Raw genomic sequence first — 14,228 nt, 5'->3', positions numbered from 1 at the left:
GAGACAGCTCATCCGATAGGAAGGGGATAGCAGGGGCAGTAACCCTACCAGCAGAAATGTCCAGAGCTCACCACTCAAAGCCCTTAGAAATATCCTGCCTCAAGCCCAAAGAAGAAAAATTGCTCTCTTGCCTTTTTGAGACACCCTTCAATATACTACATTGCACAGGAATCTCTGAAACAGCTTTCCTTAGCATTAAATGAGACCATTGTTAATGTGTAGTCATGTGTTTTTGGAAAGGATTTTTATGTAGGGCTGTATGCAACTGTTGTGTTGAAAATTGCCAGACTTTAAGTAGTAAATACATAATAGTAGTTAATGTAGAATACTAATAACTAATACTGGTATAGCAAGCGATAACAAGCTCGGGTTTTGCTGGGTTTGCTAGAAGAGCTGAGTGTTTCCAACTAGTATCTCACCCTTGACCAAAAAAGGCACTACAGGCCATTGAAAGGCACCAAAAAAGGCTCTATTTACAGGTTTTTTTTACTTCCAGCTTACCAGTACTGTCTCTGTCTCCAGGCTGGGTTGCAGATGGGTGCTGGGGAGGTGGGTTGAACCGGACCAGATTTAGCTATCCTTGCTTTGTGACAGGAGCCAGCATGAGATATTTTTGCAGTTGGGTCCTGCCGCATGGGGCTGGATGGCTGGTTCTGGGTCACAGCAAGTAGCTTTGGGGGGGTGTGTGTTATTGAGCTCTAATTAAACTTGGCAGGAGGTGAAAGGCGAAAGACAACCAGCATGCCAGCTAGAAAGCACCAAGGGCAGAGGGGTAGTCACTCGGGGAGCTAAGATGTCCCTCTTGCCCCTGCAGATGCCCCCACGGATGGTTCCAAGTGCATGTTGGTTATGGCATTGCTGCTTCCACTCTACCGGTGGGTTTTGCTGTGGGGAGGGTCCTGGTGCCGAGCCATGTGTGGCCGGGACACCTCACCCTGGAGGTACCTGTCCTTCCACCAGTTCCCTGGCAGATCAGCCCGTGTTGCAAGGCTCAGACCTGTCGCTGCAGACTCCAGAGCCCCTCAGCCAGCAGATGGCCTTTCTCTTACCTTAGAAACCATTATTGAACTCCACGCCTAATTTCACGCAAGCAGCTAATTGTCCTCTTTGCAGACACCAACGCGAGACCTGCACACACGTTGCATGTGTACCATAGTGAACACAATTTCCCTACCTATGTTTCATTTATATTTACAGCCCAAAGCTGAGAAAAGACCACTGCTCCTCCAGCCTTCCCTGCCAAATGAATGTGCTCTGAACCTGGAAATCTGAGCACTTGCTTTAGGTAAACTGGCCTCAGGGGTATGTCCCCATGGGGCTCTCACCCCATCTCTGTGATCTGTGATGCCTCAGATAATTCGCAAGATTTGCCCCTTTCATTTTCAGCCTCCTGGTATAAACTGGGTCCGCTGGGCTGTGGAAAAAAATTGGGTAACTCCAACACTGCCTTACCTTCGAATAAATAATAATAAATCACCCCAGTGGAACAATGTTATTGCAAGATACGTTCCCTTATGTCTTTGAAGGAGCAGATATTTTCTCTCAGCTGTTTCAGGTACATACCAGCCACCATACAAAGGTATATTCCCATGTCTCTGCCCGGCAGTGGGGATCGAAACTTGAAATGCTCTGTTTTCTTGCAGTAGTTTGCTGCCTCAGAACAAAGTACCTTTTACCAAACTTTTTCTTCCAGCTCCAAACAACATGCCCTTGTAAAATCTGAGATTACTCACTTTAGCAGGAAATGTGAGGAGGAGGTGCACTACAGTTTCACACCTTTTCTCTCTTGTTTTTCTGTCTAGAAACAAGTTCTGTTCTGGCTTGACTGATTGATTGAACCTTTTTCAAGTGCTGTCTGAAGGAGACAGCTTATCTTTTACTGGATCAGAGATGTGTTTGGCTCTTAAACAGATTTTCTTTAAAATGTGGGGTGTTTTCTTTCTTTTTGTTTGTTTCCTGGAAATCATAGCACATGCACGGAATAAGGGAAAATTTCAAACACAATAAATTGTACTTAGCCAGAGCCCAGGCATGTAATAGGTCAGGTTTCTTGGTGGGCTGCTTTGAAAACATGCTTTCTTTGGAAAAGAAATATTGCTCGGACCTGTGTGTGCTTCCCCTTCCACCCCACCAGCCCAGTTTCAAGTTGTTTTAGACATCAGCCCTCCGTTTTGGGGGGGTTGGTGATTCCCCCAGCTCTCGGTGAGGTGCAGCGGGTGCGTGTGGGATGCCCACGATGGGTCTCACCATTTCAGCCTTGTCTGCCCGGAAGGTTCTCTCCGTTTCTTGCTATCTTGTTCAGTCCCATCAAAGATATTCCCTCCCCTGCTAACTTTACCAGGCTGAAAACGGCACTTTCACAGAGGATGGGACGCAGCAGGAGTTCTTGAGTCTCCATTCATTTGTCTGTCGCTTCTGCTTGGTAAGAACTGTTTTTAAAATAGCTTGTGACATGGAGGAGAGTCAGAGTTTAATGATGAAAATGGTACAAAAATAACTCCAGTGATGGTGGATACACTTTTTTTTTTTTTTTTTTTATTTAAAAAGAGACAAGACTGGTTTTTTGTTTGGAGATCTGAAGTGTCAGTAGGAGATCTTTAGCTATGGTTGTTTAATGTTTTCAAGTCAGCATGAGCCGCTGTATACATTAACCAGGAAGGATGATTAGCTTCTGCAGTATGTAAGGTCTGCCTGGAGTGGGATCATAGAGATGAAAATAGTTCAAATAGTGTTTTAGAAGTGTCTCCCTAAAAGTAGCTTGCTTTTCTTGGATAGCCGACCATCCTAGTCTGTGAGAGGCTCTCAGTCTTTTCATGCGTGTAGCCGCTTCTGGAGGGAAGTGAAGTGCTGTTAGTCTCCTTTCACAAATGGGAGATGAGGCACAAAAGAAGCAGACAACTGGGCTGTTGGAGAGCAAGGACTTGCCTGGGTCCTGGGATACTGCCCTCCTCCTCTATGGGGGACCCACCAGCGTGGACCAGCTTGTGTTCCCACCCCATCCCTCGCCCACTTTTTGGACTCAATTAGTTTATGGATATTTAGCTGTCCTTAGGTTGTGCCTGGGATCTCCTGGTGGTCTTCAATCCAAACACAGGACATACCAAGCCTTGCCTAACCTCTAAAGTAGTCCAAGAACCAAGACACTTGTGTAGTATCGGAAGCAATATAGGTTACTGATCTTCAAAGTACTGTACTGTCCACATAACACTGACCAGGGTGGTGGAAAGAGGTTGTCCACTGTTAGTTACTCCTCAGGAGGGTCTGGCAGGGTGTGGTGGACAAAGGGGCTCTGGCCACATTGATCAGCTGAGTAAACCCATTCACTTTTATACAATTCTTTCCTTTGAGCACCTGGTCATCATTTGTGAATCTACCTTTTTAGAGCTTGTAGGCAATTTTGCACAAATTTTTTTTTATTATTAAATAAATACAGTATCGGCTATCTATTGCAGATGATTGAACTGAGAGATTCTGCTTGCCTGTCTTGGTGACAGAGCAGGAGGCTTAGGGCTTTGTGGCCACAGGGCAATAGATGTGTAGCATCCATCCCCCAACCTGACTTTTTTACTTTCCATGTCAGTAAGACTGTAAAACATTCAAGTTCTAGAAGTTGTCCTCAGAATATTCTGAAAGAAATATAAATTCTAGTACGTTTATAGCCCAGCCTGTCCCTGACTTTTCCAAGGGACACGGCATGGGTAACTCATGGGAGATGACCTGTGATGTTCTCCAGCTCCACACCATGCCCTTCCACTGTGCAGCGCACCATGGTCTTGAGGCACGAAAGTACACAAGGTGATGTCTCAGAAGCTGTGTCATGTCAACACTCACAAGCTTCAGGCCACGTGTTGTCTTCCATCCAAAAGAAAAAGAAAAGGAGTGAAAACGTCACTTTCCAAGACTGCCTGTAAGGCTCGAGAGGAGAAGGAAGATCTTCCCTTGATCCTTTTTCCGGGGCTAAGTTTTTTTGACTGTCTCAGAGCAGCAATGGACTGTACCTACCACATGTACTGCACTTTTGGAGTAAAAGGGCAGGCCAAGCCATTTCTGTTGCATTTGCAAAGAGCTCCTACGCCAGTCAAAGCAAACATGACTTGACCTGTGCCTCTGACCATGGCCCTTGCTAGCAGGATTTTCCAGAGGAGGCTTTGTAAGTGGTTGCGTCCGTGGCACTTGAGACTTGAGGTTACCAGGGAGTGACGGGGACTGGGAGGGAGCAAGGGAGAGTGTTTGGGCCGGAGAGGTGAGGAGGCGAGAAGCCAGCTAGAGAGTCCAGCCTGGAGGAGACCTCAGGGGAACAAAGGGATTTGTCTCCTGCCTTTCAGGCACCCAGAGGGACAACCCAGTGTTGGGGTGCTCTGCCCATCTTAGACAGCCTCCATTCTATTTGCCTCCTGGTTTTATTTGCTAGCTGTATTTCTGCTAGTATTTTTATGGGTTTGTTTTTTCTGTTTTATTAACAGAGCAGCTACACTTTTCCTACAGGCAGGATGATGCTGGGCTTTCTGCTGAAAGCCGCCAGATCGCAATGATGTGTTTTACCCAGCAGAGCTCACCAGGTGAGGCTCCCCTCACAGCAGAAGTCACCAGGGAGGTTTCTTACAGCAGCAATCGCCCCTCAGCCCATGCTCAGTCACTGGCCTAGTATTTCATCGTTGCTGTTTCTTGCTTGTATTTTGTGCTGGCTTCTCCATTCTTCTGAGATCAAAGTCATATTTTTATTAATCAGTAAAGAAATAGGGGCATGTATCTGTTTGATCATATACAGAAAAATACCCAGCAGGGTTAGCTTAGTCTGCTGGCTCTACTGGAAACTCACTCTGCTAATGGCTTGCTTAGGTAAAATAAGATCAAAGTTGGGAGAAGTTCCAGGTTTTCTGTGCTCTTGTCAGGTGGCTCCATCTTGGGGTTATTCACTGGCACACCGGCTGCAGAGGAGGGACCAGCCAGGAGAAGAGATAGACCGCAGGAGAAGGAAACTTGTAGACAGGAGCAGAAGTTCCTGAAGGTGTTAGAGCAGCTTTTTTCAATAAGCATGGTTGATCTTCATGGAAAAGGGGACCCTTTGCAGGGGGGGATGCAGGGTTGGCATGTGAGCATTGGATGGACACACCTGGTACAAACAGAGGTAGCAAGTGAAGCAGGCAGTGGCAAGGTATCTTTTGATGTGTCTACATCTAGGCTTGCCCTGTGGTGGCAGGTTGCAGAAGGAGGGTGTAGCTTGGAAAGCACCAGGGAGAAGGTCGTTGTGGCAAAGGCCCAATCCCAAATCCTGGCTTTGCTTTCCTCTTTTAGCATTGTGCATCACTGTGTTTCAGAAAGTAGGAGCAGCCATAATAACGTTTTAGGTCTTTCATATATGTCAGAGAAGTGTGCCTAGCTGGCAGAGTGAATCACAGAAAAGAAACGCACTCAGGGTTTGAGAGGACAAAAAAGAGCATCCGTGTGTTTCAAAGAGAGCGACTCAGAGCCTGTGCTTTGTCTCTTCTGATAAACCTGCTACTGGATGCAGTCTGGGGCAGTGGAAAGGAGAGATCTGCTCTGCTTCATCTGGAGGCTCTGTGCCTACAACTGGCCTAACAAAAGGGATTGATGTTTTACCTTCCCATTACTTATCTGGCAATACTTGAGCCTCTTTAAAAAATAAACGTTCCAGCAAGTGCCAAAATCATTTAGCACTTGCTGCTTGTGCTGCAAAGCTGCTGGAGTTTGCTTGTAATAACAGAGGTGGCGAGAGGTCCTGGCAAGGATCGGAGCTGATGCTGTGGCCGGGCACTGGCTGGGTGGTAGCTCTGCGGCTGGGCAGAGGAGGGGGCTTCCTTCCTCTGCAGGCAGCTCTGGTGGGTTTTCTCACCCCTTTGGTCATGTTGCTGAAGCAGTCATTTACCGTTAGGTCAGGAAATATTATTCTTGTATTGTTGGGCTGCTTGAGTGAGACGGTGGTTCAGTCTCTGAGCTGCAAATAGGTGCTGGGCTGGTGTGTAAGGACCCAGGGGCTGTTTGCATTGCTTGTGTCCGAACCCAGCCTGATTTCTGAGTGTGGGGCAGGTGGGTATGTAGGAGTGTTGCTCCTTGGAGGGTCCCCATCGCTCTGACCCATCCCCAACATCGCAGGTGGACTGAGGAGGCAGGGCATGAGCTTGACTGCTGCAGGCAGAAGGGGTTGTGTGTGCCCTTCCCTGCTCCATGCATGTAAACCTAGGCATGGTGATGGCATAGTTGTTTTCTCTGCAGCAAATCAACTGAGCATCTCTTCTGAGAGAGAAGATGGCACTAGGGTTGGTGGCCAGGGACGTGACGGGTGCTTTTCTTGTTTGCTATCCACAAAGGATGAGTGTGGCTGGAAAGAGGAGGGCAGGCAGTGTGGATGCACCAGGGCCTGTAAATCATGGACAGAGCAGAGAGGCAAGAAATCAAGCACCCACGAAGAGGGAATTGTATAGACAGTGATAGATCAGTGGGTGTGTGCACAGTGATAGACGTACGGCCAGATTGTAAGGGAAAAGGATGTGCTAGCTCGGTATCCCTCAAAAGATGTATTGTGGCTATCAAAAACCAAAGCACAAGGAGCTCTCTCCGGTAACAAATATTAAACTCCTCTGAAACAACCAGAAAATACACTGTTAGGCAGCTGGGAAAAGTTCCCTGAGACTGGCAGTTAATACTGGTCGCTTACGTTAACAGCGAAAAGCCAGCGACGTTCAGCCGTTTGCAAAGCGACGGCGTCTGCCCAGGAGAGTTTGCAATTAAAACCCAAAGTGATGGGGATGTGAGTCACCCACCGTGTGGTCCTCTTCCATCGCAGGGAGGGAGAAGCAACAACAGCGCAGGGAGAACCTGATGCGTTTTTCCAGTGCGAAATAACCTGATGGGTTTTTTTTCTAGTCTCAGGCCCATCGCTGCGGCCTCTGGCCTCTCCCCCGAGGCCAGTACTTGGCTGCTCTGGCCCCCCGCACCTCCTTCCCTCCCTCCCACGTTGTTCATGTCGTGGCTAGTTTTCTAAATGTGCAAGCTGTGATGATAAGGGATGCTCATTCGGTTGGTTTAGCTTTTTCCTAAATCACCTGGTGCTGAGGAGTAATAAAATATTTATTAGGTGTTACAAAACCAAACGCAGAACAGCAGCACAGTGAGCAGTTAAATATTTTTCCTTGCAGTGGTACCTGAACAGCAGCTGCCCTAAGGAGGAAGAGCTCTGTGCTGCTCTTGGTCATGTGCTGTAAGCTGGTCTCTAGACAAAACGCAGAGATGCTTCCCCTGGGAATCACCTGCAGTCCCCAGCTGAGCAGATTCCTGCGAGACACGGGTGATGCTGATGGGCTGAGCCATCAGGGACCGGCGTGCAGCGCTGCGGTGCATCCTCACGTCCCAGCTGCAGGGCAGACCCTTCCAGCGGGATGCCCTGCGTGCAAGGGCACCGTGAGGCGTCACTGCACCGAAACACCCGGTTCTCGATCAGAGGTGTTCAAGCGTGGCAGTAAAGGGGGTCACCTCTCTACCACAGGGGTGCCTGCCACTTGAAAACTTTGTACAGAGTTAAAATCTGACTGCTACGCCAGCAGCCGTCACATTGATGGATATGGCTTTATTAGCTGGTTTGAGTACACGTACAGCTGTGGATGGGTTATTCTGTAGCCTGCCACTGACAAATCAGTGGTTAGCCCTAAAACATTTGGCAATCTACAATCTAGGATGGCTTCTCCTTGCAAATTTTCTATTGGATATGATACTGACATAGCGTAATGTAGGTTGCAAGGGACTTCTGGAGGTCTCTGGCCCAATTCCCCTGCTTAAAGCAGGGCTCCTTCGCAAACCAGATCATGTTCAGGCAATCAAGTTGTGAAAATTTGTAAGGCTGGAGATCCCACAGTGGGCCCCTGTCTCAGTGCTGGACCACCCTCACTGCAACATTACGCAAGAATTCTTACAAATTCTTATGAAATTCTTCTTTCTACTAGCTTTCAGGGCATGTCATCTGTGTCTCTTGGACATTTAATACTGTTGATGTGCATCATACAAAGCTTGGAAAGACAACTGTCCTGTGTGTGCAAGTCATCTTGTTTTCTTCACACATACAGATTTGAAAGTTCACTTGAACAGAGTGAAAATCTGCAGTTGTTCTAGTTCTTCTGTGTGCTCAGACACAGCAAAACATTTTGGAGAGAGGATGGATTAGTGAGGCACGTAGCTGTGTATAACTCTTTTCAGGAAAGTTTTCTGCGGCAAACAGCTCCTCTTTGCAATGCTTGTGCTCCCCCGGTGTAGGCGAAGGAGGCTGGAGACAATGCGCAGAGCTGGTGCCAGCTGTTTGCTGGCTGGAACAGCTCTGGAGAAGGTGCCATGGCTCCTGCGTTCAGGTTTGCATTCGGCGCTGAGTCAGATGGAATATGTGCAAAAATAACATGTAGCAAGAAAGCTGCTGGTGAGCACTTTTTCCAACGAGGCTGGTGTGCCATTTGCTGATATCTGCATCAAGCAAATTCAAGAAATTGCCTCTGTGATTTGCTTGTGACCGTGGTGGGGACATGACACGTGCCAGAGATTGTTCCACCCCATTTCTGAGGTCACCAGATTGTGCTGGGCATGCAATTTCTCTTAAAAAAAAAAAAAAAAAGTTAAGCCAAGAAGGTAGGAAGCATTTGGATGCCCAGATCTAGTCACTGGTGAGCTCTTCTTCATAATTTAGTCCGTTATGGAGAAGACGTCTGCCAAGTTTCTTATAAAAAGCCATGCAATCCACTAAGGATGCCAACCCAAAGCTCCATGGGTGCCCTGCCCGATACCTGTGCCAGCAGTTCATCATGACTGACTCTAGTAATTACATTTTTAATATGCATGTGTATATCTGGCAACTTAAGTACTCGCATGCTTTAGGCAGATAAAGGCTGTGAAACACTCTGCTGCATAAACACACCGCAATATTAACTTGAGAGAGTTCACTTGGGTCCAGAGTCACTGTATGCAGACTGAAAGCAGTTGTGGGGAAAAGCAGCGAGGGTTGGAAAAGCGAGGGAAGGTAAACAGAATAAACCTCTTCCATCCACCACAGTATTCCTGCTTACTCCCAGCTCTCTACTTCTCTCCTGTGCGATAGCACCTGGATTTGTATTTGCATCAGGGGCAGGGAGGCTCTGCCCCCCACCAGCCTCACACCCGTTGGGCTTGCAGCCCGACAGGGTTTCACCTCCTGCTGTACCTGGTGCAAAGGCTGCGATATTGTATTGATGCGCTTCAAAGGGGAAGTAATTCTATTTTCCGCTATTTGTAAGCACACTACGGAAGGTAACTAAATGAGAAGTCATTTGTATTGGCCCCTTAGTGGCCTTACTGGATCTGCAGAAGGTGTTGGCTTGCTTTATATGGATTTCTAGCTGATCACCGGTGCCTGTTGTGGTTTAACCTGGCAGGCAGCTAAACACCACACAGTTGTTCGCTCATTCCCCCCCAGTGGGATGGAGGAGAGGATCAACAACAACAAAAAAAAGTAAAACTCGTGGGTTGAGATGAAGACAATTTAATAGGACAGAAAAGGAAGGAAAAGTAATAATGATAAAAGAATATAGAAAACAAGTGATGCACAATGCAGTTGGTCACCACCCGCTGACCGATGCCCAGCCAGTTCCCAAGCAGCAGACCTCCGGCCAGCTTTTCCCCTAGTTTATACGCTAAGCATGTCACCATACGGTGTGGGATATCCCTGGGGTCAGCTGTCCCAGCCGTGTCCCCTCCCAGCTCCTTGTGCCCCCCCCAGCCCCCTCGCTGCTGGGGTGGGGGGAGAGGCAGAAAAGGCCTTGACTCTGTGCAAGCCCTGCTCAGCAGTAACAAAACCATCAGCGTGTTATCAATGTTATTCTCATCCTAACCCAAAACACAGCACTATACCAGCTACTAGAGAGACAATTAACTCTATCCTAGCCGAAACCAGGACAGTGCCTCTAATAGCGAGAGAAAAAATAACACCCCTGCCTTTAAAGCACTTAAGCTTCCAGGTGAGTGTTCAGGGCATGTGCTTTTCTAAGCCTAAGGGTGGGTTGGTGGCATTGCTTGGCCCTGCTTAAAGGCTTTGGAGTGTGACGTTGGGGCTGCGGCTGCTCCCCTGCCCTGGTCCAGCCTCTGCCGGGGAGGTGCTGCCTCCCAGCTGCCCGAGGGGTGCTTCTGGGGTTCGGTGGTCATGCCCTTGGCACCTGACGGGGAGAGGAAGAGGCATAAAATGGGAGATTTGGGGCAGATTTTGTTGACCTGCAGGTCTTGTCCCCTCCGCACCCTTGCTGGTGCTGACTTTCTGCACCAGGCATCTGCTGCTGCGCTGCAAAAGCTAAATTTAATATGAAAGCAGTTTATTTTTGGCTCAGATTGACTGCTTTCTTGATAATGTCCGTAACAGCGGCACGGACACAGATCAATACACCAGTGCTGCTTCACGGTCTGGCGGAGATGGAAGACCGAGGGTCCTGTTAGGCGAGGACTGGGCCATGCTACAGCCTGGTGTGATCAGAGAGGATCTCCTCTTCCCTGCACAGGGAGAATACTTGCATAGGGCTTGGGGGTGAGGAGGAGGCAACTGACGCTCCCGCTTTTCCACGGGGCTCATTGCAGATGGTGCCCAAGGCTGAGGTGGGCCAGGTTAGAGGGACGGTCCTTGCTCTAGCCCTGTGATGCTGAGCCTTGTTGCATGTGTCAGACCCTGTGAAGTCTGGGCTGCTGTTTTGGGGGTGGGAATGACACGTCTTTCCAGCACCCACAAGAGTGGCAAAGGCTGTGCCATGTTTTCTGAAGCAGAGCGTATTGAGTCTTGCTTTATGTGACTCTGATGAACACCTCTCCATAAGCACCAGGATAAACTAATCCCAGATTATCACATCAAATTGCCATTGCTCACTAACCCTACTCAGCGTGGTGTTGCGGAATTAATTGCCAGTATTCATGATGTTCGTTACTACAGTCCCTAAACACCCCGCGTGGTGCATCGTCTAGACCTAGTGATATTTATCGTTGCATTTTCCAAGTGGTCCCTCTCCTGCTTTTTGTCACTAGCTGTGTTTACTAGGCTTCATTATGCTCTAGTTGTTTGGATCTCTGTCGTTTTTGATACTTTATTCAAAGCCATTTAGACACTTAGAGCCATTAATTTTATTTTTCTCTTCCATTCTAATGGGCTGGTTTCTTCTGCTGGCATACAGTAAGAAAAAAGCACTCCTCTAGACCTTTTGGTCATTAGGAAATAGTTGTCCTAATTCTTACTGCTCTATTTTCCCTTTAAGTTTGAAGTTGTCATATATACATCTTGTTTGCTTCCTTTTCTTTTGTCTAAATTAATTCTTATCCTCAAACCTGAAGTAGCCCCTTGGTAAACCAGGCACAACTACATTTAAATCCCTGCAGCCCTTCAGCATGAGTGTTATCTGCATCTTAAGACGTTATGTTCGCATTGCTGGTACATGACTTATGTGTCTGCTGTGACCTTGTCTGCACTGCAAGCTGAAGAGGTGGGGTTTTATAGCTATATCTGTTTTTAAACTGACAGATAAATTGGCAAAATAATGTCATGTTATCCTACAAGGCTGGAATAAGCCCTTGTAAACTTTCTATTGATGTCATTGTGCCAAAATTAGAATTGTCTTGTAAGTTATACCAGCTGTATGCTGGGCAGAAACTGTTTTGAGCAGCAAAGAGACAGCAGAGAAAGTCCTTGCTAGGATAAGGAGAACAGGTTTGCCCTCGTATGATTTCTGTGGCATTAAATGGCATTAAATTCTTTCAGCACTGGTCCTGACTGGTGTTTTATATGTGACAAGCCAAAAGAAATTAACAAGAAAAAAAAACGAACAAGGAAGGACCAAGGCCCCAGAGTGCTGATGAGTGCCGTCTTCAACAGCCAGCTCCCAAGGCTTCCCGTTCGGTGATGAAACCTCATCTCCTGAAGGGGAGGAGAGGCTAAATGGGGAAGAGATTGCACTGAAACAGTCTCTTCTGAGCATCCACACAGCAGCTTGCTTTTGACTTAGGTATACCTGAAGTGGTAAAAGTCTTGTGCGCGTTTTGTTGCAGCAGAGTTGTTTAGAAATGATGCTCAGGGTGAGTTTAGGTGCTCATGATGCTTAAACGAACTTGCCAGGATGAAGAGTGCACATGTGTGTGTATCAACCCGTGGCTGATTCATCATGTATTGCTGCTGTCCTCAAAGGAAAGCAGACGTGCACATTGTAAGCACCCCAATAAGATATTGCAGAAGAATTAGTGGGTTTTTTTCCTCCTACGTACACCTTTCTTGACTAATTTTCTCCTTTTGCATGTTTTGCAGATAAGTAAGCAGCAGCTCCAGACAATCAAAGATCGTTTCCAGGCTTTTCTCAATGGAGAAACCCAGATTGTGGCAGATGAAGCATTTATAAATGCTGTCCAGAGCTACTATGAGGTAAGGAGAGATGACACAATATTCATACGCATCCCTGTTCTCACCCTTATTCACAGATGGGGTCGAATCCTGAACTAATGGATTCTTTGCCCTTTGTCAACAAAGCACAAAACAAAGGTAAGTGCAAGGCTTCTCCCACCTGATGTCTGATACGTCACAAGGTTTGTGAGGTTCAGCGTTTAAGCATGCAACTGTATGGGAACCATGGCAACCCCTACACCATAGAGTATCCTATAGCTTGATTGTGAGGAGGATCGTCCTTCCTTTAAGCTGAAAAATATCTTCCTGATACTTTTAAACAGTGTACTTTAAAACAAGAAAGGTGGTACGATATAAAATAAATGTCATGTGCTCCCTGTGAAAAATATCAAGAGAAAACTGGGCAGCGCATTCAGTTCTTGCTGAAGCTTTTGCGCTGTGTCTAATTGACTTTGGGATTTTCAGCAACAGTCTTGTCTTTTCTCTTTGGTATGACAAGTGCTGTAAAGCAAAGGGGGAGGAAGGGGGGTGTACAAAACTAGACGGTACCAAAGAACATGAAGCATCATTCATAATTGTGCAAAAGAAAAATTATGCATGTCTGTCTTTTTGCACCTCTCTGTATGCAGCCCTTAATGCTGCCTTTCAGATCTTTTCTCGGAAGGAAAGAGCTTCTGTTTTTGAAGGAAATCAGTGCTTGTGATTTGTATGAGGAGTGTCACTTATTTTTTTGCTAGCCTTTCTGCAAACCATTTCTCTTTCTCCCTAGAGCTATTCTGTCATAAAAGGTGAAGATTTTGAATTGCCTACATAAAATATTTCTCTGGAAGTGGAATCTAAGAGGGGACCAAAATCAGATACTAAAACTGAAGAGAATTTTAACTCTATAAAAAATGACAGCAGCTGCTTCCGTGTAAGGAAAGCACAAATTATCTCTGGATTAACTCTATTAAACCGGCCTAGTAGTTACTGCTCCATCATTCTCTGTACAGGAAGGAAGCTGAGAGTAATTTACATCTCTTACCAGAAAAGAAATTGCCAAGGGATCATCAGTTTATCACAGCTTCACTGAACAGATGCTCTCGGAGAAAGTTTTCAAGATGGCGTGAGCTGTATTTTAGGATGTAAGAGCAGCGTGATCTGTTTAGATAAGACTATTGGGCAGGAAAAGGAAACTGCTTAAAACCAGGCAAAATACATCCCTGTTTCACTGGTGGGTTTGAAAGCATGTCCTGACCAGCTCCAGAAGTCCTACGCTCTATAATTATCTCAAGTAATCAAACGTACAAAGAGCACTTGATCAGCACTAGCTGTCTGCAAACCCTGTGTCTTCAGTTCAACTGGACACTCCACCTGCTCTGTCCTACTTAAAACAGGCCACAAAAAGCATAATGCATCGCTCTGTGTCCTTTAGTACAACTTTCTTTTTCTTCTCTTTAACTGTTGGTCTCCTGTAATTTACGACCGGGTACTTGCAGCTTCTGTGCAGCTGTAGCATGGCTGCGTGTGTCTTCCTCGGCACCACCTGGGGTGGCACGAGGCAAAGCCTTGCAGCAGAAAGCCTCTGCCCCCTCTCAGAGCCTGAGCAGTGTTCCCTGCTGATGGGGTTCTCCCTCCTCCCGGTTCTGCAGAGAGGTACCCACCTTTGGTCCAGCCATGGCGCAATCACAGCAGAACCTGCTTATCTCAGCTCCTGCAAATCTCAGAGTTTTGTGCAATTAACAGTCCCTTGGATGGACGCTATCTAGAAATTGGCATTTAGGTACTGACTTATAAAGCTGCATGATGGCTTGGAAAATACTAAAACTTGGTTTTTTGCTCAGCTGAAACTGGC

At 46.9% G+C, this 14,228-nt stretch overlaps 1 protein-coding gene across 8 annotated transcripts in view; it reads left to right on the top strand.

Annotated features, from left to right (window-relative positions):
* Positions 1-14,228, top strand: part of CADPS (calcium dependent secretion activator) — a 223,542-nt gene that overhangs the window by 33,127 nt on the left and 176,187 nt on the right. For all 8 annotated transcript variants that reach the window (XM_087743393.1, XM_087743388.1, XM_087743392.1 and 5 more), the window contains exon 2: positions 12,302-12,415. In XM_087743393.1, the coding sequence (XP_087599519.1) occupies positions 12,302-12,415 (114 nt within the window). The remainder of the gene's footprint in view (positions 1-12,301; positions 12,416-14,228) is intronic.

Source organism: Nipponia nippon, unplaced genomic scaffold, assembly GCF_047370975.1.
Source record: "Nipponia nippon isolate SJK-2023a ecotype South Korea unplaced genomic scaffold, ASM4737097v1 scaffold_9, whole genome shotgun sequence".
Taxonomy (NCBI): Eukaryota; Metazoa; Chordata; class Aves; order Pelecaniformes; family Threskiornithidae; genus Nipponia; species Nipponia nippon.
Note: the sequence above shows the minus strand (reverse complement) of the source record. Positions and strands in the feature narration are given on the sequence as shown.